The 26,346-nt window shown below is 43.1% G+C and overlaps 1 protein-coding gene across 2 annotated transcripts; it reads right to left on the reverse strand.

Annotated features, from left to right (window-relative positions):
- Nucleotides 1–560: 560 nt before the first annotated feature.
- On the reverse strand, nucleotides 561–25,422 carry FAM124B (family with sequence similarity 124 member B). Of its 2 annotated transcripts, none has more exons than XM_007966458.3 (2): nucleotides 24,130–25,422; nucleotides 561–3,734 (listed from the first exon to the last, which is right to left on the reverse strand). In XM_007966458.3, exons 1-2 carry the CDS (start codon nucleotides 24,859–24,861, stop codon nucleotides 3,093–3,095), a joined length of 1,374 nt encoding a protein of 457 aa, XP_007964649.3. In that variant the 5' UTR covers nucleotides 24,862–25,422; the 3' UTR covers nucleotides 561–3,092. The 2 variants fall into 2 exon arrangements, with proteins under 2 accessions (XP_007964649.3, XP_072876383.1); XM_073020282.1 differs by lacking the exon at nucleotides 561–3,734 and adding an exon at nucleotides 23,413–23,596 and having other exon boundaries at nucleotides 24,122–25,422.
- Nucleotides 25,423–26,346: the final 924 nt, after the last annotated feature.

Raw genomic sequence — 26,346 nt, forward strand, 5'->3', positions numbered from 1 at the left:
ACTTTTATATGCACTGGGAAACCAAAACATTCATGGGACTTGCTTTATTGCAGCAGTCTAGGACTGAACTCACAATAGATATGGATTTTATTTATAGAAAAGTAAAGTATTCTGATCATCAGAAGGTTTTCAGATTTAAAAAGTGACACATTATGCCTTTTTAGGGAATACTGTATAATTTAATTAAGATTAATTTGATACATTGGATTGAGCTAGTTCATAGTTTATCCCTGTTGTATATAATATCTATTGAACTTTGGGATGCATTTGAATATTTGTTATAAATAATTTTATTCTTAGCTATAGAAACATAAAGTAAATGGCACATGTTGTACAAATCTCAGAAAGGTGAATTTATTTTTATTGCCTCATTGATTTCACTAAAACTTGTTTCAAAAAAAGCCCTTTGTTCTCATGACATTTTTAAACTGGGGGTCCGAAGGACCAATGGTATTAATAATACACTATATTATATAATATACAAAATAATACAATAATCATAAAAAACTCATATGTTTATAATGCTTCATGAAATTCATATGCTTTCATATACATCATCTTGATTTCCCTAACAATCTTTTGTTACAGTTGATAAAGCAACAGAGGACCAAGGAGCCTGACATGCTCAAGGTCACATCAATAGTAAATTTAAAAAGTGAAACCAAAATCTGGGCCTCCCCCGCCCAGTCCCAGATTTTATTTATTTCCATCCCATCATGTTGTAAATTGAATTCCTATATTGAGTAGTGTGATGGTTAATATTGAGGATCAACTTGATTGGATTGAAGGATGCAAAGTATTGTTCCTGGGTGTGTCTGTGAAGGTGTTACCAAGGGAAATTAACATTTGAGTCAGTGGACTGAGTGGACTGGGAGAGGCTGACCCACCCTGAGTCTGGTGGGCACCATCTAATCAGCTGTCAGTGTGGCTAAAATAGAGCAGGCAGAAGAACGTGGAAGGACTAGACTGGCTGAGTCTTCCGGTCTTCATCATTCTCCCATGCTGGATGCCTCCTGCCCTTGAACATCAGACTCCAAGTTCTTCAGCTTTGGAGTCTTGGACTTACACCAGTGATTTGCCAGGGGTTCTAGGGCCTTCGGCCACAGACCAAAGGCTGCTCTGTCGGCTTCCTTACTTTTGAGGTTTTGGGACTTGGACTGGCTTCCTTGCTCCTAAGCTTGCAGACAGCCTATTGTGGGACTTCACCTTGTGATTGCGAGTCAATTCTCCTTAATAAACTCCTTTTCATATCCTATGAGTTGTGTTCCTCTAGGGAAGCCTGAATAATACAAGTAGGACATTTTAAGGGTATATTATTTTACAAGTCAATTTTGTAAAGTGCCTGATTCACATTTCTCAATATTCTTTATAATTTTCAGGTATTATATTAAGAAAATTTAGATAACATCAAAAAAAGTGGGAAGTAAATTTCAAGACTTCTTCCTGCTGTGCTTATTCAAAGTTGAGTAGTGCAACTTCCTTTTTTTTTTTTTTTTTTTAACTCTTATTATAGAAAGCCATACCAAAGTTAAACTCTTCATCCCATTTTCTAAAATCAAATTGTAGTCTAGGGGAGAGAGAGAGAAAATGGGAATGAGAATATGTTGATGTTTTAAGGACAAAAAATATCAACTGAGGAGTCTTGTCTTTGTCCATTTACAACTCTCCTCCATTTCTATCCCTTTTGCCGAGAAGAGCACCCAAAATCAGCCTAGACTCACTTTTGCAAGATTTGACTTTAGGGCTGAACTCATCTCTGTCTCCAGTTAGGTGTAGTAAGTCTCCAAGTCTCCAAAAGATCCAGCTAAATCAACATTTATACTCTTATGTAACATCTGTTCTGAGAGTGAAGTTCATGGAATTGAATAACCTTATAAATGAACTGAAACACAGGACTCAGGTTTTTTAAAAACTGTGTGTACAGACATAACCAAAAACTTCTGCATATGGGCAACTGAGAATTTGTCCATTGCAATTATAATTGCAATTCACAATATGCCCAGTCTCATCTGCAGGTTGCAAATGCTTATTACACCATTATGTGGCAAGTGTGGGCCTCGACTGTGGAAAAAGTTTTTGGAGGAAGGTATTTGGAATTCAATATCTTTTTAAGAGTTGGTAGAATGAATTTATTATAGTGGTGAAACCATAAATACTTTTTTGGGTTTCATGGCCCCTGAATGTATATGTACCATATACACCATGTCTTATTCAAATATAGGTATTCAAAAAATGTTTATTGGATGAACATATATAAATGAATGAATGAGTGTGTTTTGTAAAGGAATCTGGGAGTCAAAATGTGGCCAGAAGAACTCAAGTCCTGCTCCAGTGACCAGATTAACCAGTCCAATTTTCCCACTGTGCTCAACGTTCCTCTTTGGTTTGTAGCAAGAACCACTGTCCTCTTTGACATAGTGCAGAAACAAATGAGAAGCAGATGAGCAGGAAAACCCTAGAGCCTAGCATTCGTTTTTAACCTGATTTTCTGGCTTCCAGTATTTTGGCTCATTAAACAGGAAAACAAAATTAACTGTTCATAGTTTTCAAAACTCTTTGCATTTTCACTCTTTCCAGATACAAACAACTTCAAAGGCAAAATCACAAGAGGGTATGTGGTGAACAAGGCCTAGTTACCAAAAGAGGTCACATGAAAATTAAAAAGCATTGAAGGATAAATAGCAGTCCATATTGTCCAGGGGGATGAGCTATGCAACCTAAGTAAAAATTAAAACCAAATTACAGACACTAATTAGTGTTGTATAACATACCGATTCATTTGCATACAATGCAATTATCCTGATAGGTGCTGGATTCAACACATCCAGCTGGGTTAGTGCATCTCCAGGGAACAAAAGCATTCGGTGTTTTCCCTGTGGGTTGGCTGTGTTCTCTTATGACTGATTGCAAATAAACAATCATTCCCAGCACCTTTAGACTTTGAACATTTGAAACAAAATCAATACAGATTGTGCATGGGGAGCATTCAGACCCTCTCAGATGAACAACTAACAGGCCGATTCTGGGTCCGTACTCCATTTCTAGAACATTCTATCTGATCTTGTGTTTTAGAAAACCACATTTATTTTATGCTATATAAAGAATTCTTCTTCGTCGTCTTCTTTTTCTTCACCCTGAACTTGCAGATGAAAGAGACATTTTGAAATTGTCTTCCTGGTACCAAGGTCCCCTTGGCCAGCAAGTGGCAAAGGAGAGACTCTTTCCTTAAGGACACTGTTGTTTTTGGAGGGAGCCACCCCCAAGGAAGAGGCTGGCAAGCAGAATGGTGGCTGACTGGTCTGCAAATCCTTTGGAAATCCACCAAAATAAGTCTGCCTGGATTCAGAATTTATGATGGTGAACCCAGTGTCAACATTCGTCTCGGCCTCAAGCTTCTGAAAGCTGTTTTCCCAGTTGAGGACCTTCATTCTGGCCCCGGATTCAAGGTGATGAGAAGACAGGTGTAGGTGGGAACCCATAGCTGGGTTGCTGGTCTGGAATGACCGGCCAGGGCTTTTCCACAAAGTGCCACCACAGCTGTCTGATGTGGGGCTCCCAGTGGGTTCAGGAAGCTCCAGAGAATGCCGCTGGGACCTCTTGCCCTGGTTCCTCTGGCTCCTGGGTTCTAAGGTCCTCTTTGCAGAGATAGAAGTCAGCCCGGAGCCCAGCTGACTTCTATCTCTGCCAGCTCCCAAGGTGCCATTCTTAACACCCAGTTCTGGATTCAGCTGGACCTACGGGAAAAGAAAAGGAGGAACATACGAAACATAATTTCCATTAACTAAGTGCCAAGAGCTGACTATGCCTCATTCACCCTCTGCCATGCCATGTCCATAGCAGACTTTCAGTAAATTTGGTTGAATTGAACAGAAGTGATAAGTACAACATAATCATGAGGTATCTAATCAGCCCCAGTTCCAAATACCTCTCTCTGAGACTCCCTAAATTAAGTTTTTGACAAGGTTAAGACTTTGGGAATCAAATGGTCAATTGATAACACCACATTTCTGGTACAGCAAGTTGTTCAAACAATGCAGACATTCACAGATGTCATTTAGTGACCTCACTGGATGTTGTAAATGATGTATTTATTAGCAACCATGCAAAAAAAGAAATCTAAAAAGCCACCAAAACATGTGGTTAAAGTTAAGATAAGGATTGAAGTAAGAATTCAATCTTCCAAAGCTGGTGATCCTTCTAATAAAAATATGTATCTTGGGCCATTCTAAGACATGGGACCACTCCAGGCAGGCTAAAAATTTGGCAGCAATGTCCTTTAAATTCTTGGGGCACCATTTATTTAGATTAGAGGCCTGGTATTGTGGGAGAAAACAAAAAGGGGGCACATCTTATATGGAACTTTAGGTGTTTTAATTCTTAGCAATTCCACTCTGGTTACAAACTTACAGACCCCACTCAGCAAAACCCTCAACCTGCAGTTGACTGCATTCTCCCTCCACAGAATGGAGTTCACTGACCTCCCCTTTAAGACTTTGACCCTTGGGAGCCTTGCATCCTAGTCCATGCACAACACTCTTCCCAAGAAGATTTCTGGAAAAAGTCCATTTTTTCCATTTTAATAATAGCCCTTGGAAATTGGTATCTAGGATCCATCCCTACCTGGCCCAGCCCTTAATCAAATATCAAGAAGAATGATACGGAAGAACTTGAAATAAATACTACTAACTGAAAGACGCCCATCTGGGCTCATGCCTGGAATCCTAGCCCTTTGGGAAGCTGAGGTGGGAGGATTACTTGAGGCCAGGAATTCAAGACCAGCTTGGACAACTAGCAAAAAATAAAAACATTAGCCAGACGTGTGATGCATACTTATAGTCCCAGCTATTCAGAAGGCAGAAGAAGGAGGATCCCTCGAGCCCAGGAGTTCAAGGTTAAATTGAGTTATGACTGCACCACTGCACTCCAGCCTGGGTGACAGAGAGAGACTATATGATGTCAACTATACGACACTTTGGAAAAGGCAAAACTATGAAGACACTAAAAAGATCAACCAGGGGTGGGGAGAGGGAGGGTTGAATAGGTGGGGCATGGAGGACTTTAGGGCAGTGAAACTACTCTGTATGATACTGTAATGGTGGATGCACATCCTTATACATTTGTCCAAACCCACAGAATGTATGATACCAAGAATGAACCCTAATGTACCCTATGGGCTTTGGGTGACGGTGATGTGTCATTGTAGGTTCCTCAGTTGTAACACGTGTACCACTCTGATAAGGGATGTTGACAGGAAAGGATGCTCTTTTGGGAGGGAAAGTGGTATATGGGAACTCTCTGTTCTTTCCGCTTAATTCTGCTGTGAACCTACCACTGCTGTAAAAAAAATGAAGTCTATTTCAAGGGAGAAAAAATAATGATACATATTTATCTTATGAGGCAAGAAGGCAGAAATCAGGGCAGTGAGAAAACAGGTCTAGAAATGAGTAAATTCTCTCTCTTTCCCTCTCTCTCTCTCTCTCTCACACACACACACACACAGAGAACGTATTTGTTGTACAGATGACGCACATGTACATTCTCTCAATTTTCTGATAGAAATGATGAGATGCCTATTACCAAACTGCAAAAACAAACACAAAAAAACAAGGGCTTCCATTGATTCTTTTAGAATAGAAGTTGGCAAATATTTTCGGCAGGGAGCCAGACAGTAAATATCTGAGGGTTTGCCGGCCATATGGTCTTTATCCCAACTACCCAACTCTGCCGCAGAGCAGCCATAGACAATATATAAATGAATGGCTGTGTTCAGTAAAACTCTATGTATGAATCCTGAAATTTGAATCTCATATCTTTTTATGTGTCATGAATTTTTTTTCCAATCATGTAAAAATAGAAAACTATTTTTAGTTCCCGGGCCACAGTTGACCAAGCCCTATTCTAGATCAATGATTCTCTCTCTCTCTCTCTTTTTATATGTGTGTGTGTATATATATATATATAGAGAGAGACAGAGTTTCACTGGAGTGCAATGGCCCAATCTCAGCTCGCTGAAACCTCCGCCTCCCAGGTTCAAGTGATTCTCCTGCCTCAGCCTCCCGAGTAGCCAGGATTACAGGCATGCTCCACCACGCCCAGCTACATTTTGTATTTTTAATAGAGATGAGGTTTCTCCATGTTAGTCAGGCTGGTCTCAAACTCCCAACCTCAAGTGATCCACCTGCCTTGGCCTGCCAAAATGCTGGGATTAACTGGTAGTACAAAATATGAAACAATCTAATTAGAGCAGCCCTGGTTGAAGTGCAGAGGGTAGCCTCTGCCTATTGGACCCCCTCTCTAGTTTCCCAGGGCTTCCCAGAACCAGCTTGAAAACTACTATTCTAGAATATCTAAATTCAACCCCTGGGCCAAGCCAGTTCATTAGAGAGCCACACACATCTGAAACCCCCATCCCAGATGTGTTTGTACTGAACCACAGCTGAGTGTGGTGCCCCAGAGTGTGTTGAAGAGAGCTTCCGCCAGCATCAGAAACTCTCTCTAGGGGGCGACACTGTTGAAGGGATGCCCACTGCACTGTGGCACGTGACCTTATGCAAACCCATAGGAGAAATTTCTGTTCCCAAACTTTGCTGCACAAGGGAACGTCCTGGAATCATTAAAAAACAATGAAACCTGCTCCCAGCCCACGACCTCCTGATTTCATCAGTTCAGAGTACGCCTGGCTATCACAGCTGATAAATCTCCCCAGGTAATTCTAATGTGCAACAAAGTTTGGAAACTACTGCCATGGAGCCAGAAAAGCTAGGCTTCGAGTAGTCAGTTACCTTGCAGTTGCTGTGAGTCTGTTTCTTATCACATACAGCCGAACTCCTCCTCCAAACTCTTTGCCTAATTTCATTTAGCTATCTCTCTCTATATTTCCCTTTGCTCTAATTCCACACCCCTGCCCTCCCTCCCTTCCTTTCTTCCTTCTCTCCTTCCTTCCTCCTTCCCTTCCTTTCCTTTCTTTTCTTTTCAACTGTTTGTTTTTTTTAAAAAAGTTTTATTATAAAAGTAGTAATTTATCACCATAAAAATAATTTCATTGTACCAATGAGTAAAATAAAAAGTAAAGCCTTCTCCCCACCCCAACCTCAAATCACCCCCAAATTCTCACTGTCCAATGAAAACTATTTGCTTATCCTTTCAAAATCAGGAGGAAAAAATTCTATCTCCAAAATGTCAGCTGGGGTTTCCCTTCCCCTGGAGAACAAACTCCCTCAGTCCTTCAAAGGGCCAACTACCATCATTGCCTCTTGGAGAATCATTTGACACTGTCCTTGTATCATAATGTACCTTTTTATTTGACCCAATGACATCTTTTTCTTCTAGAAATGGAAACTGGCATGGATATTTCCATACTCAGAAATGGTTCAGGGTTGATATTAGATTATCCAATCTGGAGAAAGAAATCAATAACTTTGACTCTGGGGCTTGTATTTCATTCTCTAGCAACTGTGAACAGGGAGAGAAGCCTGAGTAACCTCCCTCTTGCCACCTAAATCAATGTCAGATCACAATGAAATTGGTCCTGAAGCCCCAACCAGTGCTGAGACATCTCAGGGCAGCCAGGAAGCACCCTCCTGGGCCAGCCCAGCTCACCCCTCCACTCACCTCTGTCACTCAGTCCCACAGCCCCTCCACTGGGCCTTCTCCACCTGCAAATGTCCCATCTTTGAAAGATTCTATTTAAGCCGGGCATTCTGAGGCCACAAGCTCCAGCACTCAATTCCCCATCACATCCGCTCTTCAACATCAACCCTCCCAATCCCCAGCTTCTCCCTGTCAACCCCACCCATCCGCACTGCCTTTCAGAGCCAATCTGAGCCCAAAGACTATCACTTCAACCATTTCTTCGCCAATACCTCCAATTCCCCTCGCTATTCCCATTCTGTCACAGACTCCCACAAAATCTCCCCACCTTTCATCCATCTACCTGCCCACATTTTCTGAACATGTGCTCAGGATGCCACAGAAATGCATGTGTCTGTGAAATGGTTGCCCCATGATGGCGTGGTTTCCAGCCTCTCTCAGGCTATCTGCCAGTCTGCCTGCTTCTTTCGTCACCTCTCTCCATTTAACCAGCAGCTGTTAAAACCTTCAGAACTGTCCTGAAACCTTCAGCGGCACTATCACCCCCGCTCTCTCTCATCAGGTGGTCTCACCATCTAGATTACCAAGAAAGTAGACACTGTCACCAGTTAGCAACACTCTCGTTGCTACTGCGAAACTTACCTGCAGCTTCACCATTCTCTCTAGGTGAAAGTGACCGGTCCCTGGGCCAAGATTCCCATCACCTCCCACCTTCTTGGTGACCCCGACTTATCAATTATTCATTTTTCCCACTTTCTTATCTTGGATGTTTAATCTCTCTCCCTCTCCTCTTTCTCTCTCTCTGCCTATTCCTCTCCAACAGCAATTAAACTTGTTCAAGTCTCCTGTCTTGAAAAACACATTCTTTCCACCCTCTCTTTCCCTCCAGGTTTCTCTCTCCTCCCCCTCACTGTCAAACCTCTACAGAAAATTTGTGTACAGTCATGTTTTTCTACAAACCTCCCCTTATTTTCTCTACTCATGCCACTGACAAGATAAAATCTAAGCTCTTGGATGTGGCCTGCCTCACCCTTTACTGTCTGACTCTTCTTACACCACGCTGGTAATTCCCTCCTACCACTCTATTGAAATTGCTCTTGCCAAGATCATCTACAATCAGCCCGCTTGTCCTTCATTTTTCTTGAGTTCTTGGTAGAACTTGACATTGAAGTCTGTACTCTTCATCCTGAAGTCTTTTTCTTCAGCTTCTTTGCCAACAAATTCCACTGGATTTTCTCCTGCCTTTCCCTCAGTCCCTTCTCCGTTTCCATTAAGGGAGCCTCTTCCCTTGTTGGTTCATTTAATGTTGTCGTTCTTCAGAACTGGCCTGGTTCCTCTTTTCTTCTCACTTTACCTGCCCCAGGGCAATCTCATGAGCATCTAGGCCTTCAGTTATCATCTAAATGATGAAGGCTCCCAAAAGTGTAACTACACCTCAGATCTGTCCCGTAAGCTTCATCTGTCTCTTAGGCTTCATACCTATCTATCCAACTGCCTTCCAGCCACCCATGCCTCAAACAAAACCTGCCCCAAATCATCTGCACCATGAACTCATCTCCCTCTCACACCAAGTCTGTTCTGCTTTCTCTTTTCCCTATCTTAAAAGATGGCACCATAAGCTCCCACATGACCCAAGCAAGAGCATCGGTCACCCTTCTCCATACCCCGGGTACAACCAACCACCCATCCCCACGGACACTTCCTTTTATAGATCGCTGACATTCCACTCTCTCTGCTCCCCCTGTCATTCACCCTGGAGCAAGCCGTCATCAACTCTTGTCTGAATTACAGCAGTGGCCATCCAGTGGAAGTCCCCACAGATGCTGTCACCTCCCACAAATCCATTCTCCACTCCCCTACCAGAGGATTGGATCACACCATCATCCTGCTTCAATGACGCTCTACTCTTCTGAAGATAAAAATCTAAGCCCTTGGATGTGGCCTGCCTCACCCTTTACTGTCTGCCTCTTCTTACACCACACTGGTAATTCACCACTTTCTCCCTGTCAGCCTCCACATGCTGAAATTGAACATGATTTGCCCTTTCCTATGCCAGGGTTCATATATATTATTCCTTCTATGTGGGATGCGCCTCCTCTAGCCCTTTTTCCTGAAACTTCCTCTCATTGTTAGCTCCAAGCTTACACAGCATTGAGAAGGAAGCCTTCTCAATATCACTAAATCTGATTTAGGTGTCACTAAATATCCACTCTACCACTTATTAGCAGTAGGATTTTAGACTACTTACTTAACATTTCTGTCCCTCAGTTTCCTTATATGGAAAAGTAGATAAATAAGTGCCAACATCATAGAGTTGTGAAGATTAAATGATAGCCGTGCCAGGCGTGCATTTGTTATTATCATCATCATTAGTAGTATTACTAGCTCTCACAGCACAGTCTGAACTTCTCATATTTGAGTACTCACCACACCATTTTGTACTTGGCTATTTACTCCTGTGTATCTTCCCATAGACTTTGCAATCTGGAATGGCAGGGTTATATACACTTTCTTTGTTATCATATGTCCAGTGCCTACCACAGTGCCTAACATTCAATAAGTAATCACTAAATATCTGTTATATAAATAAATAAATAAAACTTAATGCCTAACAAAATATGAATTTTTGCACATAGAAACAAATGAGAATGTAGCATCTATAAACTAGGCCCCAAATTATTCTATATCAGGTGGACATAAAGTCTTAAGAAAATTCATAATGATTTTTATTACTATGGCTAGACATTTGCGCAATCTTCTTAAGAGAGGAGAATGTCCACTTTTTTTAAAGAGAAGTGTAAGATCCTTAAAGCATAGGGCAAAAGTGAGTGTAACGTTATTAACATAGAAATGCAGATGTTTGGCATTGGAATGAAGAATTTCCAGGAGAAACATAATGCTGAGTGAATGGCTGAATCCCTTCAGGGAGAATTAAGCTCTTGCCAAAAAACAAATTGAAATGCATTTGTAGGAATTCTGATCATTTAGAGATCATCTTTCTAAGAAATATTTGTAAAATGTTAAAGGTTGAGAGCTAGGTTCTTCAAGTTCAAGGAGCATCAGCATTATGTGATTAACAGAAAGATTGTCACTCATAACTCTAAACTCTTGAAAAACAAGAGAAAGTACATCATTGAAAAATGATTAAGCTGTTAAGGGGCAGACTCATATCATGAAGGGAAAACAATGTTTCTTTTATAAGTGATTCCAAGAAGATATAGCAAGAGAGGATTTCGTCAACACTGGGGAAAAAAATGACTTCATGGAAACAATTTAGGTAGATAATAAGAAACCTCTAAATAGTGTCAGGCTCCCTTTAGAGTTGAAACCAGACTTTTGCAATTAACTGATCCTTTGAAAGGTACTTATTTTCATCAATTGGCCAAAACCACCAATGGCAACGTGCTCTCCTGTAATAGCAGGACCCTCCTGAGCAATGCCGCTTTCACAGCAACATAAAGTATTGAGCGAGTGTGTAGAAGTGGGAGTGTGTGTGTTTGGGATGGGGGTATGCTGCGGGTGGGACTGGAGAATGGGAGGGGAATGAGAGAAACTAAGAGGGAGTTAACAGAGCCTGAGAGTGTACAGCTGAGAGACTCAGAAATGAAAACACAGAGCCCTCAAGAAATGCTAGAGAAGAAGAAAATAAATTACTTACTTGCAGAGCCACTATGTTCCTTTATTCTAAATGGCTAATAAAGAAAATAGAAACGAATACAGCTAAATAGCTGTTGATAAAACAAAATGAAACACACACTTGCTTATGCCAAACCAGTTTCTGTATATACCTTCTTTAAAGAGATAAACTGATTTCCTGAAAACAAGTAGTCAGTCAATCAACAAGTATTTCAGAAGCAGCTGTCTGCCAAGTACTTTACTGGAAACAAACATGTGTAATAAAATACTGAAAAGAGAAAGAGAGTCATAAAGTCCCACATTATAAAATACAAGAAAGGGGAAATATATAATCAGTTATGTGTTGCAAATATTTAGGTATGCAATGTTCTACTTAGGAATGGGAATTAATGTGCCCTTGAGCTTCGTGGGAGGTTTCAAAGAGGAAGTGGAGTTTGATCAGAGCCTTAAAATTGGATAACTGAAGATTAAATGAAAGGCATCGTTGGCTAAGAAGTAGCTCAAGTAACGCATGGATACAGATATACACACCATGGAATAGTATTCAGCCATAAAAGTAAATGAAATTGTAATAAATGCTACAGCACTGATTAACCTTGAAAACATCGTGGTAAGTGAAGACAAACACAAAAAGACAAATATTGTATGATTTCATTTATATGAGGTACCAAGAATAGGCAAACTCAGAGACAGAAAGTAGAATCGAGGTTACCAAGGGTGCGGGAGAACGGTGAGTTTGATTTAACGGGTACAGAGTTTCTGTTTGGGATGACAAGAAAGTTCTGGAAATGGATAGTGATGATGGTCGCACAACACTGTGAATGTGCTTAATGCCACTGAATTGTACCCTCGAAAAATAGTTAAGATGGTAAAAGTATTGTTATGTGTATTTTACCACAATTTTTTAAAAGAAAGAAGGCTTCCTAAATTTTTTTAAAAGGTGAAAATGGTAAGTTTTTGTCTCACATATTTTACCACAATACATAAAATATAGAAAGCAAAGGTGTGGGAGTGAGCCCAGAGCTCTGGAGGGAACAGGAGGGTAAGAAGGCTGGGATGGTGAAGAAGTGAGGCGGCAAAGGGAGATCCTTTTTTTTTATTTTATTTTTTGAGACGGAGTCTCACTCTGTTGCCCAGGCTGGAGTGCCATGGCACGATCTCAGCTTACTGCAGCCTCCACCTCCCAGGCTCAATGAATTCTCTGCCTCAGCCTCCCGTGTAGCTGGAATTACAGGCAGGCGCCACCACACCCAGCCTAATTTTTATATCTTTTAGTAGAGATGGGGTTTCACCATGTTGGCCAGGCTGGTCTCGGACTGCTGGCCTCAAGTAATCCGCCTGCCTCAGCCTCCCAAAGTGCTGGGATTACAGGCATGAGCCACCACAACTGGCCTGCAAAGGGAGATTCTAGTAGAGGTCTGATGTGAAGGTCTTTTAAGCCAGGCAGGGGCATTTTAATTTGATTTTCTCACCTTTTGTTATTGAACTGAGAAGGAACATAAATTTGGCAGTCATTTAAAAATGTATTTTGATAGCGCTGTGCAGGATGAAACAGAATGCCTGGAGCCAGGGCGAAGAGCTAATGCTGTAATAATAATTTGCGTTTGAAGCAATGTGGGCTTAAAGCAGGAAGGCAGGAAGCAGAAATGACTCCCAAGGAAAATTAGAACAGCTGGGGACTGATTGGATGTGGGGGTTCTGAGAAAAAACGAGGCTTTAAAAACAACTGGTGTTTCAAAATCTGGGCAAATGGGAGAAGAATGAACGGAGCTGGAGAAGTCGGGGGTGGGGAGAGGAGGGCTGCAGATGATGACTTGGTTTTGCCTGGATTGAGTTTGGGATAGGGATGAGACATTATGTCTAAATGGTCTTACAGGGAGTAGGAAAGAGGCTAAAACCTCAAGAGACAGAGAAAATTCAAGTACAGGATTAAGCTGAACAAAAGTGATAACCAAACCCACAGGGTGATTTTTATTTCATAACCTCAGTGGGGAGATCTTTGGTGCAGGGCAGTGGTCCTCATTTGGGGTGATTTTTGTCTCCCAAGGGACATTTGGCAAAGTCTAGAAACATTTTTGGTTGTCACAACTCAGGGGTGAGTGGGCCAGTGTTACTGACATCCAACTGATAGAGATCAGAGCTGCCACTAAACATTCTGCAATGCACCGGACACCCCACACAACAAAGAATTATCTCTTCCAAAATATGTCAACAGTGTCAAGGTTGAGAAAACATGATTTAGAGAGAGGAAGAAACAATTGAGTCTTTGAACACACACACACACACACACACACAGAAAAGGAATAGTCAGAGAAAATAAACCCCTTAATTAAAAGAACTGGGTTATGGCAGCCCACAGAGGAGAAGATTTCAAGAAGGCAGGAGTGGCCCACATGTACCAATGCCACTGATGTCTTGTCCTCAAGCACTGCTGGCCCTCCAGAGAGCAGATTCATCAACTGCTAGAGGAAGGCTACACGTGCAGAATGGCAGAGGGAGAAGCACCATCAGTTTGCAGCAGAAGGGGGCAAAAACAGACAGCTCAACTGAGAAGCCAAGCATAGAAAGAAGGCAAGATACCAGAGCCATCGAGCCAAGGAAAATCTGCTTGTTTGAGTTTGAAGGAGATGACGAGGGCCTCTGGTAACAGAGAAGAGAGACTGAAAATGCCGTGAGTTCATCGAGTGAGCAAGCAAACGGGAGAGCAAGGTCCACAAAGAGGAGAAACCACACAGGAAGGAATCCCACCAGCGGGCGTGAACATACACCACTCAGACGTTTACCAATTAAATCAGTTGGAGGAAAGATTCCCCTGATACTTGTCAACAAACTTATTTTTAATTGGAAGCTGGAAAAGAGCCTCTAATGAAAAAGAAACACTTGGCAGGGTACGGTGGCTCATGCCTGTAACCCTAGCACTTTGGGAGGCCGAAGTGGATGGATCACGAGGTCAGGAGTTCGAGACCAGCCTGGCCAAGATGGTGACACTCTATCTCTACTAAAAATACAAAAATTAGCCGGGCATGGTGCCACACACCTGCAGTCCCAGCTACTGGGGAGGAGGTTGGGGCAGGAGGATAGCTTGAACCCAGGAGGCAGAGGTTGCAAGGAGCCGAGATCATGCCACTACACTCCAGCCCAGGTGACAAGAGCAAGACTCTGTCTCAAAAAAAAGAAACAAGGAGAGAGAGAGAGAGAGAGAGAGAGAGAGAGAAAGGGAGGGAGGGAGGGAGGAAAGGAAAGAAGGTACATTTGTTGGTAATCTTGCAATTTTAAAAAACGCTGTTTGCAACCTTATCCAGTAGGTTATTCTTATTAAAATCTTGCTAAGATATGAAACGGAAAGTGCCGTCAGAGAAACTAACTGTCATTAAACTTGGTAAGAGGAAAAAGTATCAAGTTTCGCTACAATGTTAGAAATAAAAGAAGCTGATTATCTAAAACAGGCTGAATTATCTTGTTTTGAATGATCAATTCTATGTGCTATATTCGTTAAAACTATAATGGAAATCAAAACACTATATATTAACAACTATTCTTTTTAAAAGAAAACAAAAATTATGTAAGTGTTAAAAGCTTGAACTTTGGAGACAGAGAGACCTGAGTTTGAAATCTGACTTTATCCTTGCTTCCTGGTTGACTATAGGCAAGTTGTTTAAACTTTCTAAACCTCGATTTCCTATCTTTAAAGTGGAGATATTTATAATGAAACAACACAACACAGTGGCTGGTATATAAATGTTCATTAACTGTTATATATAATATCATATTATTAGATTATCTATTGTCCTTAGGTAGATTATGGAAAGCTATACACAGCACTTAAAAGATCGATAATTGTGTTAAATATTTTTGGAACTTTTTTTAGCAACCTGAGTTTCAGAATCTGAGACAATTCTCAGTATAGAGAGGTAACATATGTTGTACTCTTAAAATATAATATTAAAATATCTTCAACTATGTACCATATTCAATACAATTAATGCTAAATATCTTTTGACTGTTTCCAAAAATTGAACTGAATTCTACCCTTAAGAGATGAGGATCTGGGCCTGGCACGGTGGCTCACATGCCTGTTATCACAGTACTTTGAGGCCAAGGCAGGAAGGCTGCTTGAGGCCAGGAGTTCAAGTTCAGCCTGGGCAACGTAGCAAGACTCCCATCTCTATAAAACATTAAAAAATTATCCGGGCATGGTAATGTGTGCCTATAGTTCCAGCTACTCAGGAGACTGAAATGAGAAGATCACTGGAACCCAAGAGTTTAAAGCAGTGAGCTATGATCATGCCACTGATTCTCCAACGTGGGTGACAGGATCGGACCCTCTCTCTAAAAAAGCAAAGAAAAAAGGTGAGATAGGCCAGGCATGGTGGCTCACACCTGTAATCCCAGCACTTAGGATGCTGAGGCTGGTGGATCACTTGAGCTCAGGAGTTTGAGACCAGCCTAGGTAACATGGCAAAACCCAGTCTCTACAAAAAATACAAAAATTAGCTGGGTATGACGGTGCACATCTGTAGTCCCAGCTACTCTGGAGACTGAGGCAGGAGGATAGCTTGAGCCCAGGAGAGGGAGGTTGCAATGAGCCGAGATTGCACTACTGCACTTCAGTCTGGGCAACAGACAAAGGCTCTGTCTCAAAAAAAAAAAAAAAAAAAAAAAAAAAAAAGACAGATGAGATAAGAGATACAGTTTTGCCACCAGTAAGGCTATACACAGTATAGTTACAGAAGCTTCAAGATGCAGGAGACCTTAGAAATGACCTAGGCCAGGGCAGTCCAATATACTAGTCACCACATAAGGCCATTTAAATGGTTAAAATATAATAAAATTAATAATTCTGTTCATCAGTCTCACCAGCCATATTTCTAATGCTCAGTAACCACACGTGGCGAATGGCCACCACATTGAATAGCACAGATATAGAATATTTTCATCATCACAGAAAGTCCTAGAGGACAATACATTCGTCTAGAGAAATGGGTCTCAGTTGAGAAATGGGTCTCCATTGACAGCGTATGTATTAAACCGAATCTTTCAAAATCACATGATTTTCTCCCACATGGCTGTCTTGGAGAGTTGTGTGGATTCTAGCTCAGGTGCTGATTGCAGGGGATCCAGAGGTGAAGCCCCAGGACTGCAAGAAGCCTACACAGGTATGAGTTTCAGCTCATCCATATGATTAAGTCGGGAAAAGCTTCCAGAATGGATAGCCGGCAACCAACGTGTGATGTCAAGATGGCACACCCCAGATAGTACTGATGTTGTACTCTCGTGCTGTTACTGATCTGTCCTGCCCAGGTCACAAGAATAGGACACCACCCTATTCTAAAACCTCCCTAGCTTCCAGGAAGGTTTTATCTTTTAATTTATAAAGTTTTGCTACTGAACATCAAACAATGGGGGTGGGAGGCGAGATGTGTGTGACCTTTCCCATCTAGTCAACTTGGGAAGCAGTCACCCTTATCAAGGAAAGAAGACCTGGAAAGGACCTCAGAGAGGAAGAGAGAAAACCATCCTCCTTCACTGTGTGAGTTTGGTCTGGAGCACCTCCAGGAGAAGGGGGTAGAGAAGACTTGGAGGAGACCTGGGAGGGACCTCCAGGTCATACCTTGCCTGGGAGCTCTGAGGATAACGACATCTAGAGGTGCTTATAAGTTATTCTTCTGGACTAGAGTTCTTTGGGGGATTTTTCCCCACCTCAAGACCTTGTTGAAATGACAGCTTGGTCTCAGCAGTGTTTGGGGACGGTTCCATAAGCCCAGAGTGGTGGCAGTAGCAGTTACTGGTGGAGGACACAGGGCCTGCAGCAGGTGCCAACATCTCGAGGCGCAATGGCAACACACAAGCAACTGGGGGCCCGGTGAGGAGACCAGGACAGAACCTGAAGGCTCTGCTCTAGCACACCTGAGAAGCCACATCTTAGGGACGGACTGCAAGCCACCAAGTGACATTGACTTCCACGACACCGCGATCTCCTCACCCTCCTGGCTTTCTGGTTGCTTCTTCTCAGCGTCTCACTCTGGTTCTTCTTCCCTCTCCTCCAGAAGTGCACACATTTTCCAGGCACTGTCTTTACCTCTTCTCCCTCTACACTCTCTTCCTTGGTAATGTCCATCCTTCCCAGGGCTTCAGCCACCAACCCCACCTGTGCCCCTAGCCCATGCCCCCTCCTGAGTTCCAGCCCTCAGAGACCACCTGACCATGGATTCTCTTCATCTGAAAGACCTGCAAGCACTTCAAGCCCAATGTGTCCAGACTCATCATCACCTTCCTCTTCTTCACCCTCTGTGTCCAATTACTGCCAAATTCAGTCAAGTCTACCCATGAAATTTAACCTCCTATTTCTATTATGAGTTCCCTATTTCAAAACTGCACCTGCTTTGACTGGAAAATGGAAGTCCCCTCTGAAGAGGTCAGCCAAGCCCCTTTCCAGCGTGTCCTATTTGATGCTAACAGGATTATGGTCCTAAATTATGTATTATAGGTATGAGTATGTCTGCCCCTTCTCTAAACACCATAATAAATGGATTTCTTCAAATCCCATTTTGTGTCCTCCTGCACCCATTTTCAGTGGACCAAAAATTTTCCAAACTCCTTTGAACTCTCCAGCCCTACACTTCGCTATAGCCCATTCGATCATCCCCCAAGTCACACGTCCTCCATGTTACTTGACATCCTCGGTCAATTTCACCTCCTTCCCTACACACAAGATGGGTGGCTGCAGCTCTACACTGCATTTCCTGCAGGCTGCCTGGTACTGCGGGCGCTTGCAGGAGGGTCCAGCTCCTCATTAGACCACCAGGGCAGTGTGATCCCACACAGAGCACCCACCCAAAGGCTAACAAGGGCATGGCTTTCACATCTCCCACGGGGCCATGAAATATAGACCTTGCTGGAGCATTTCAAGGGGGTTTGAGGGAGGTTTATCATTTCATTTATAAAGTTTGCCTACTGTACATCAAACAGAATGAGAAGGTCATCAGTGCTAACCAAGTGACCTAGAATTCAGAGTCTGCCAGAGCCCAACACCAAAGTCATGGGCTCTCCCCTTGGATTGCCCATGCCAGGGGGAGGCCAGGAGATGAATGTTCCAGCAGGTAAATCAGGGAAGAGGAACCATAATGTGAAAAATAGAAAAAAAAAATCTATAAAAAGTACAAAAAATGCAACTTTGGACATGGGGCTCAGCTGTGGAAAGCTGAAAGCCTGCAGTAACTGACTAGAGATACTGCATGTGGTTGATTTGACAAAATAGCTTATTTGACTGAGGGCACAGTTTAAGTTGCAGGAGGTTTTAAAAAAGAGCAGGACATCATCACCCATGCTACCTTCCCTCAGAACACGCTGACACTGTCCCTACCACCAGAGGCAAAAGCACAGGGAGAAAAGCAGAGGGACTGTTTGAATGAATAAAGGGAAGGTTGAACCCACTATCATTTTGCACCCACTAAGAACTGAGATAGCAGAATTAAAACTGCCAAAGGAAAAACAGTGTCCGGCCCAGAGCAGGAACTCAACAAAGTTCTGAGGAATGAATAAACATGGACTTGCCTTCTCATGTATTCATACATTCATTTACTGAGCATCTATTTGATACCCTCATATCACTCTCATCAAAACCATCCATTCTAGCCTCTAAGAGGCATCAGACGGTCTGCAATGGCAAGAGGTCATGTGGAAAATGCATTGCTCACGGGTGTGCTGGCGGAGACAGCCGACAGCCTCTCATATGCACAGATGACAACTGCACCACAGTTACATGGTCTCCAGGAGCTTCTACTTTACCAAGCACCTCCATGTACATTCTCTCATTTGACCCTCATAACACAAATAATCCATGTCAGTTCCATTCATAGGATCCATCAGTGACTGCTCATTACACCAAGGATGGAATAGAAGCTACTTAGCCTGGGTTCATTCATGGAAGGATGTTTTTGCCTACCATGTGTCAGACACTGACCTTAGGTTCTGGGTTCACAGGAGCGAGCCCAAAAGGTCCCCCCGCTCTCGGCGCTTACTCTCCAGTGGCTAACCATGTTCCCGCTGATCCAGCCTCAGGCCACCTGCCCATCCCCTTCCCCTGATTCCCCCTCCCTTCACTCCAGCCACATGAAACCTCAGGAAGTTTGCTGAGCATGGCCTGCTAAGCAGCACCATACCAACACCGTCACCCACGGTCACCTGTTTGGGACACCCTTGCTCCTTTCTCCAACTGGCTAATTCCTCCTGGGCCATCCAGCTCAGGCAGATCTGGGCATCGCTCCTCAGGAAAGCTTTCTCACCGCCCCCTCCTCGGCCTAGCTCCCCTCACACTCAGGTCTCCTGCTCACACGCCTCCATCCTGGCCATGTGGAGGGATGGTCTGCAGAGAGGTTAGTTTGTGGTTATGGTTCTTCCTTTAGTAGGTATTATTTACTTGCTTTTTCTGAACATCAGCCATTTGGGGCCACTCTATATTTGTCTCCTCTGCCCTGATCTTCTCTGGAGACCCACAACCTTCCCTAAGAGTCCCACAGAACACCACACAGCATCTAGGGGTAGAAGGCAGAGCCTTTGCCTCAGGGCTAAACAGATCCATATAATCTCACTTTCCTGCATGTAATAATTGATTTAGAGAAGAGAATCTGATCCAAGTTGCTCCAACTGAAGACCAGACATTTTGTTGGGCCATGGTGGGGCAAGGCATTGGGAGCCCACATGGAGGATGTAGCCCTCAGAGCTGCTGGCAGCCAACTGGCAACCCTGGGGGATGCCTGTCTGAGGATAGGGCCAAGACAGCGGTAGCAGAGCTGGGATCTGGATCCTGAGCACACAGTGTAAGGCCTGGACTACTCACTTAAAGAAGTCAGACTTGCTACCCAGCCCCTCTCCCCAGGACCCAAGGAAATTTAGGCTGGATTTTCTTTTTTTTTTTCTTTTCTTTTCTTTTCTTTTCATTTTGAAACAGAGTGATACGGTTTGGCTGTGTCCTCACCCAAATTTCATCTTGAATTGTAACTGCCACAATTCCCATGTGTCATGGGAGGAACCCAGTGGGAGGTGACTGAATTATGGGGGCAGGTCTTTCCTATGTTGTTCTCATGATAGTGAATGAGTCTCACGGGATCTGCTGGTTTTAAAGACGGGAGTTCTCTGCCCAAGCCCTCTCTTTGCCTACCACTATCCATGTAAGATGTGACTTGCTCCTCCTTGCCTTCCACCATGATTTTGAGGCCTCCCCAGCCACGTGGAACTGTGAGTCCATTAAACCTCTTTCTTCTGTAAATTGCCCAGTCTTGGGTATGTCTTTATCAGCAGCGTGAAAACAAACTAATACAGTAAATTGGTATCAGTAGAGTAAGGCATTGAGGAACAGATACCTGAAAATGTGGAAGCGACTTTGAAACTTGGTAACAGGCAGAGGCTGGAACAGTCTGGAACAGTTTGGAGGGCTCAGAAGAAGACAGAAAAATGTGGGAAAGTTTGGAACTTCCTAGAAATTTGTTCAATGACTTTGACAAAAATGCTGATAGTGATACGAACAATAAGGTCCAGGCTGAGGTGGTCTTAGATGGAGATGAGGAGCTTATTGGGAACTGGAATAAAGGTGACTCTTGTTATGTTTTAGTAAAGAGACTGGCAGCATTTTGTCCTGCCCTGGAGATTTGTGGAACTTTGAACTTGAGGGAGATATTTTAGGGTATCTGGCGGAAGAAATTTCTAAGCAGCAAAGCATTCAAGAGGTGACTTGGGTGCTATTTAAGGCATGAGTGAATGAGTGAATGAATTCACTCACAGTAAATGAGTCTCCCAATATCTGATGGTTTTAAAAACGGGAGTTTTCTCCACAAGCTCTCTCTTTGTCTGCCACCATCCATGTAAGATGTGACTGTTCCTCCTTGCCTTCTGCATGATTGTGAGGCTTCCCAAGCCACATGGAACTGTGAGTCCAATTAAACCTCTTTCTTTTGTAAATTTCCCAGTCTCAGGCATGTCTTTCTCAGCAGTGTGAAACAAACTAATACACAGAGTCTTGCTCTGTCATCTAGGCTGGAGTCCACTGGCACAATCTTGGCTCACTACAACTTCTGCCTCCCTGGTTCAAGCAATTCTCCTGCCTCAGCCTCCCAAGTAGCTGGGACTATAGGTGCACACCATCATGACCAGCTAGTTTTTGTATTTTCAGTAGACAGGGGGATTTGCCATGTTGGCCAGGCTGGTCTCAAGCTCCTGGCCTCAAGTGATCCACACGCCTCAGCCTCCCAAAGTGCTGAGATTACAGGCCCGAGCGAACACACCCAGCAATTCACTATCCTGAAAAATTCACTCCAGTCGAAGAGTGAAAAGCTACCTGGGAGCTACAATGTGTTGTCTTTGGATTATGGCCGAGCCTTTGCACACTTTCCTCAGGCACTTTTATTATATGACACCAGAAGCAGAATTTTCCAGAAGGCAATCTCCCACTCTGTTTGCAAAAGCTTAGACTCATTGACTCAACAAGAGGAGATCAAAGCATATTTTGGAGTGAGGAAGCAGAAGTCCCTGAGGTTTGGAGGTCAGGACAAAGGTGATGTATAAGGGGGCTATCAAGAGTGAGAGGCAGCTGGGCTTGGTAGCTCATGCCTATAATTCCAGCACTTTGGGAGGCTGAGGCAGGTGGTCACTCAAGGCCAGACGTTTGAGACCAGCCTGGTCAACATAGTCAAATCCCATCTCTACTAAAAATAAAAAAATTAGCTGGGCATGTTGGCAGGCACCTGCAGTCCCAACCACTCAGGAAAGCTGAGGCACAAGAATTGCTTGAATCCAGGAGGCAGAGGTTGCAGTGGGCTGAGATCACGCCATTGCACTCCAGCCTGAGCAACACAGTGAGACTCTGTCTCAGAAACAAAAGAGTGAGGGGCTGATGCCTGAGAAGTGGCCAGGCTCCTGGGACAATCCAGAGAGCAAGAGGGCTCTCTTCATGCAACTCATGGAGTTTGTTTTTATCCAAAAAACTCTTCTACCCTCCCCAAATATGACTTAACTTTCCAAAGTAACTAAGTTGTTTAAACTGTGGTTCCAAAGCAAAAATGTCAGTCAGCCTTAAAGACAAGAATGATTAAAATCTTGTCCCTTGCTGCGCACGAACATTAAATTTTTGTTTGACAATGAGGTTGATTTTAAGTACTAGAGAGTCGCTAAAACTGAAAGAAATTTTAGGTGCCTTGGAAATTATGGGGTTTTATAATAGGCAACTAACAGAAACAGTGCCTATCTACCTTATGTGAACAAGAAGGTGAATAATTTAGAAATCATTTAGTGTCGAATCAGTATGATTCATATTTTATTAACAAGTCAAAGTGATGACAACAAAATTAACCAAATGGAAAGACATCTTGTAGTCTCTTATTACTTTATCCAGTAGGCCTTAAGGAGCTTCTGACCATTTCTTAAGGACAGAAGCCACAGGATACTTTGCTGTGAACATCACATTCATCCCCCTGTATGCACATTTACACACATACACTGGACTGCAGCGGCTGACCACATGAACTTTCAGGGTGGATAGATACTCCCTATCTTGGGCAAATAACTGACCCCCTGGACAGTTCAGTTTTCTTATCTCCAAAATGGGAAAAATAGTAACTTCGTAGGTTGTTATAAGCATTAAATAAAATTATCAATTTAAAATCCTTAGTATAGGCCATAATGTGAACAATAGTAGCTAAAATTGAGTTATTGGCACTATCTTAATTATGTACTTTATGAGTGTCAGGTCATTTACTGTCAATGAGAGAGGAAGATGCTAATTATCTGGTGCCTTTATTGTGCTAACGAAGAAACTGAGGCCCACAGTCATACACTACTAAGTGCCCAGGCTCACATACCATGAAAGGCAATGCACGGCAGCTATCGTGACTAAATACACACTTGCTATGTTAGGTTTTCAAGGATGGTCACAAAGGAAGGCTTTAATTTCAAGATTTTTTAAAGAAAGCATTCTGTCTAACTTGGTATGTGGTCAAATTTGACAGTGATGCAAGATGCTTAAAAATTAAGTCAATACGAGTTGATGGGAGCAGCAAACCAACATGACACATGTATACCTATGTAACAAACCTGCACGTTGTGCACATGTACCCCAGAACTTCAAGTATAATAATAAAAAATGAAAATTAAGTCAATAGCACTGCAAACTTAACATCCTTAAACAAGCTCGGCCAACATAGTAAGATCCTGTCTCTAGAAATAAAATAAAATAGCCAGATATGGCGGCACGTGCCTGTAGTCCCAGCTAATCAGGAGGCTAAGACAGGAGGATCATTTGAACCCAGAAGGTGGAGACCTCAGGGAGCTATGACGGCACCACTGCACTCCAGTCTGGGCAACAGAGGAAGACTCCCATCTTTAAAAAATAAAAAAAATAAAAATTAAAAAAAAGTCTGTAAACATAAGTATGACTTCAGCTTCCTTCGGTCAGATGAGAAGAGCTTATGACATTCTTGAGCCCAAAGAGTAAGCAAAGGATATGGGTATAGTTAATAGGCATTTAAACAGCAAGCCTGAGAAAGGAGGCTGATTCTTTGTAAAGATTCTGATCTTTATAGTAGAATCCTGTCTGATTCTACTGTAAAGTACCTGTGTCAGCTGCAGATTCATGGAATCTGAACTTTCTTATCTGTCAGATGAGATTTTATGAGATCAGTGATTCTCAACCCTGTTACAGATTAGAGTCATCCAAGAAGCTGTAAAAAAAGTTACCCAGGCCTGGATGCTCCCAGAGATTTGGATCAAACTGGCCTGGGGTGGGAATTTTAAAAAGCCCCTGAGGGACTCTAAAGTGCAACCAAGTCTGAGAACCACTAGCTTAGGCCCATTCCGATGTAAAATTACACAGCTCCATGAGCCTCTACAAGATCTAAGAAGAAACAGAAATACCTGAAGCAGAATCTTGTTGCCATCGTAATCCTGAGTCTGCCACCTGGTGCTGCTGATGGGAATGCATGGATTGGGTAGCAGAGGCACTAACTGGCCGATCTCTCGCACCTTAAACTGCAGCACCGAAGACTCTTTAGGGTCCACTGACATTCCCGGGGGCAGCTGCTTCAGGGAGAGCTGCAGAGCAAAGCTCTTGGTGGCATACAGCACAAAGAAACAAAAATTGCTCTTTTGCAAGGTGGCTTCTCTCTGCAGGATCATCTCATAGAGTCTGATGGCATCTTCATAGTTGTCAAAACTGCAGTAGAGCGTCACCCTCAGGATCTCGGAGCCACAGTGCACCTGCCTCACCCCCCAGATGGGCATCTGGCTGTCCAGGCTGTAGAACTCCTGGTTGGCAAAAAGGTAGGGACACAGCCTTCCCCAAGTGTCCTGGGTGGGGTAGCACTGCCATGGCGAGTGCTGGAGAGAGTCCAGGACGCGAAATAGCCGATCATCTCCCAGGCTTTTGTGCAGGAAAAGCAACACGGACATCCCTGGAAACTGGTACCGCTTGGAATGGGACTTTTCCCAGTATTTCACAGGACTAGCCCGTTCAGACACCTGAAAGAGCCGGACCTCTGGGCAAATGCAATCCAGGAGCTGGTCCAGAGCCCTCTGCAGAAGCAAACCGTGCCCAGAGTTGGCAAGAAGATGGACAGTCATGGCCAGAGGCCCCTGTGTCTCATCCATGGAGGAACTTCCTGAGGATGACAAAGACAGCGTGTGTAGAAGGCCCACTGTTCAACTTCTGAGATGAACGAAGGAGCAGCCCAGCCTTCAGCCCACCCGAAAACCTTCAGCTGCAGCGGCTACTTCTGAGCAGAGCTCTTAACCAGACTAACACGTGCTCCTGGCCACCCCTGGACTTGCTGCAAGAGAAGCTCACACAAGCTCGGGTTCATCAGCCTCTGCTCCACACAGCAGCAGTGGAGTCACGTCATCCAGCTTGTGCATAATGTAACTGCTTGTGTTTAGCCTTTTCAAGCGTTCCCCAGGGTTTCTGTATGACCTAAAAACCTATAATCCTGAGAAACACCCAAATGGGCGGCTCTTACAGACACTTAGTAAAGGAAATGACCAGGCAAAAAGGAACATGAGTTGGCTCTGTTGGGCTGATAGCAATCTGTTTAGTTGAAAAGACATCCATTTTATCAACCCACAACGGGTTCTCATTTCCTACTTACGGTTTACAGTAGCCTGCTCCACCAATCTGAACACAATGACTTCTTGAAAACAATTCTCAAAACTTGACCCCTTGCCAGTTTTTTTTTCCTTTGTCTCTTTATTTCGTTTTGTTTCTGAACATTTTCTGCTAGGGCATGAAGAGAAGATTTTATCTAAATAATTTTGACTTCACTGAAAATTATTTGCTGTACTGAAAATTCTGAGTGTACTAAAAAGACATTGAGAAAATTAGTTTTCTTTTATTCATGCAAATTCTTTAGAAAGAGTGAGAACTTTCCAATAATTGTTCATATAATTATAATAATTATTATAATTAACAATTATAATTATAATTTTTAGTGTCTATTGAGGATCTACTATGTACCAGTCATAAACTGTTCTAATTCTTAAAGTAAATTTTTTTTTGGAGATGGAGACTTGCTCTGTTGCCCAGGCTGGAGTGCAGTGGTGTGATCTAGGCTCACTGCAACCTCCACTTCCCAGGTTCAAGAGATCCTCCTGCCTCAGCCTCCCCAGTACCTGGGACTGCAGGTGCCCCATCACTCCCGGCTAATTTTTTTTGTATTTTTAGTAGAGACTAGGTTTTGCTATGTTGGTCAGACTGGTCTCGAACTCCTGACCTCAGGTGATCTGCCCACGTTGGCCTCCCAAAGTGCTGAGATTACAGGTGTGAGTCACCACACCTGGCCCTTAATGTAAATTAATTTAATCTTGCAACAAACCTATGAAGAAGAGATTACTAGCCCCAAATTACTGATGAAGAAACTGGGGCATAGAAAGGCTAAGTAACTTGCCCAAGGTCACACAGCTAAGCAGTAGCTGAGGGAAGATTTGAACCCAGGAACCTGCTGCACTGCCTCTCTGGGGCCTTGAAGTCCCAGCCTAGATTTTCTTCCTCTTGTAAGGAAAAGATACAAAAGCAAATTCTGGTTAAGGATCTAGATTTGCAGACTCTTGAGCTGTTGAATCTTAAATGGAATAATCTTCAGT

Source organism: Chlorocebus sabaeus, chromosome 10, assembly GCF_047675955.1.
Source record: "Chlorocebus sabaeus isolate Y175 chromosome 10, mChlSab1.0.hap1, whole genome shotgun sequence".
Taxonomy (NCBI): Eukaryota; Metazoa; Chordata; class Mammalia; order Primates; family Cercopithecidae; genus Chlorocebus; species Chlorocebus sabaeus.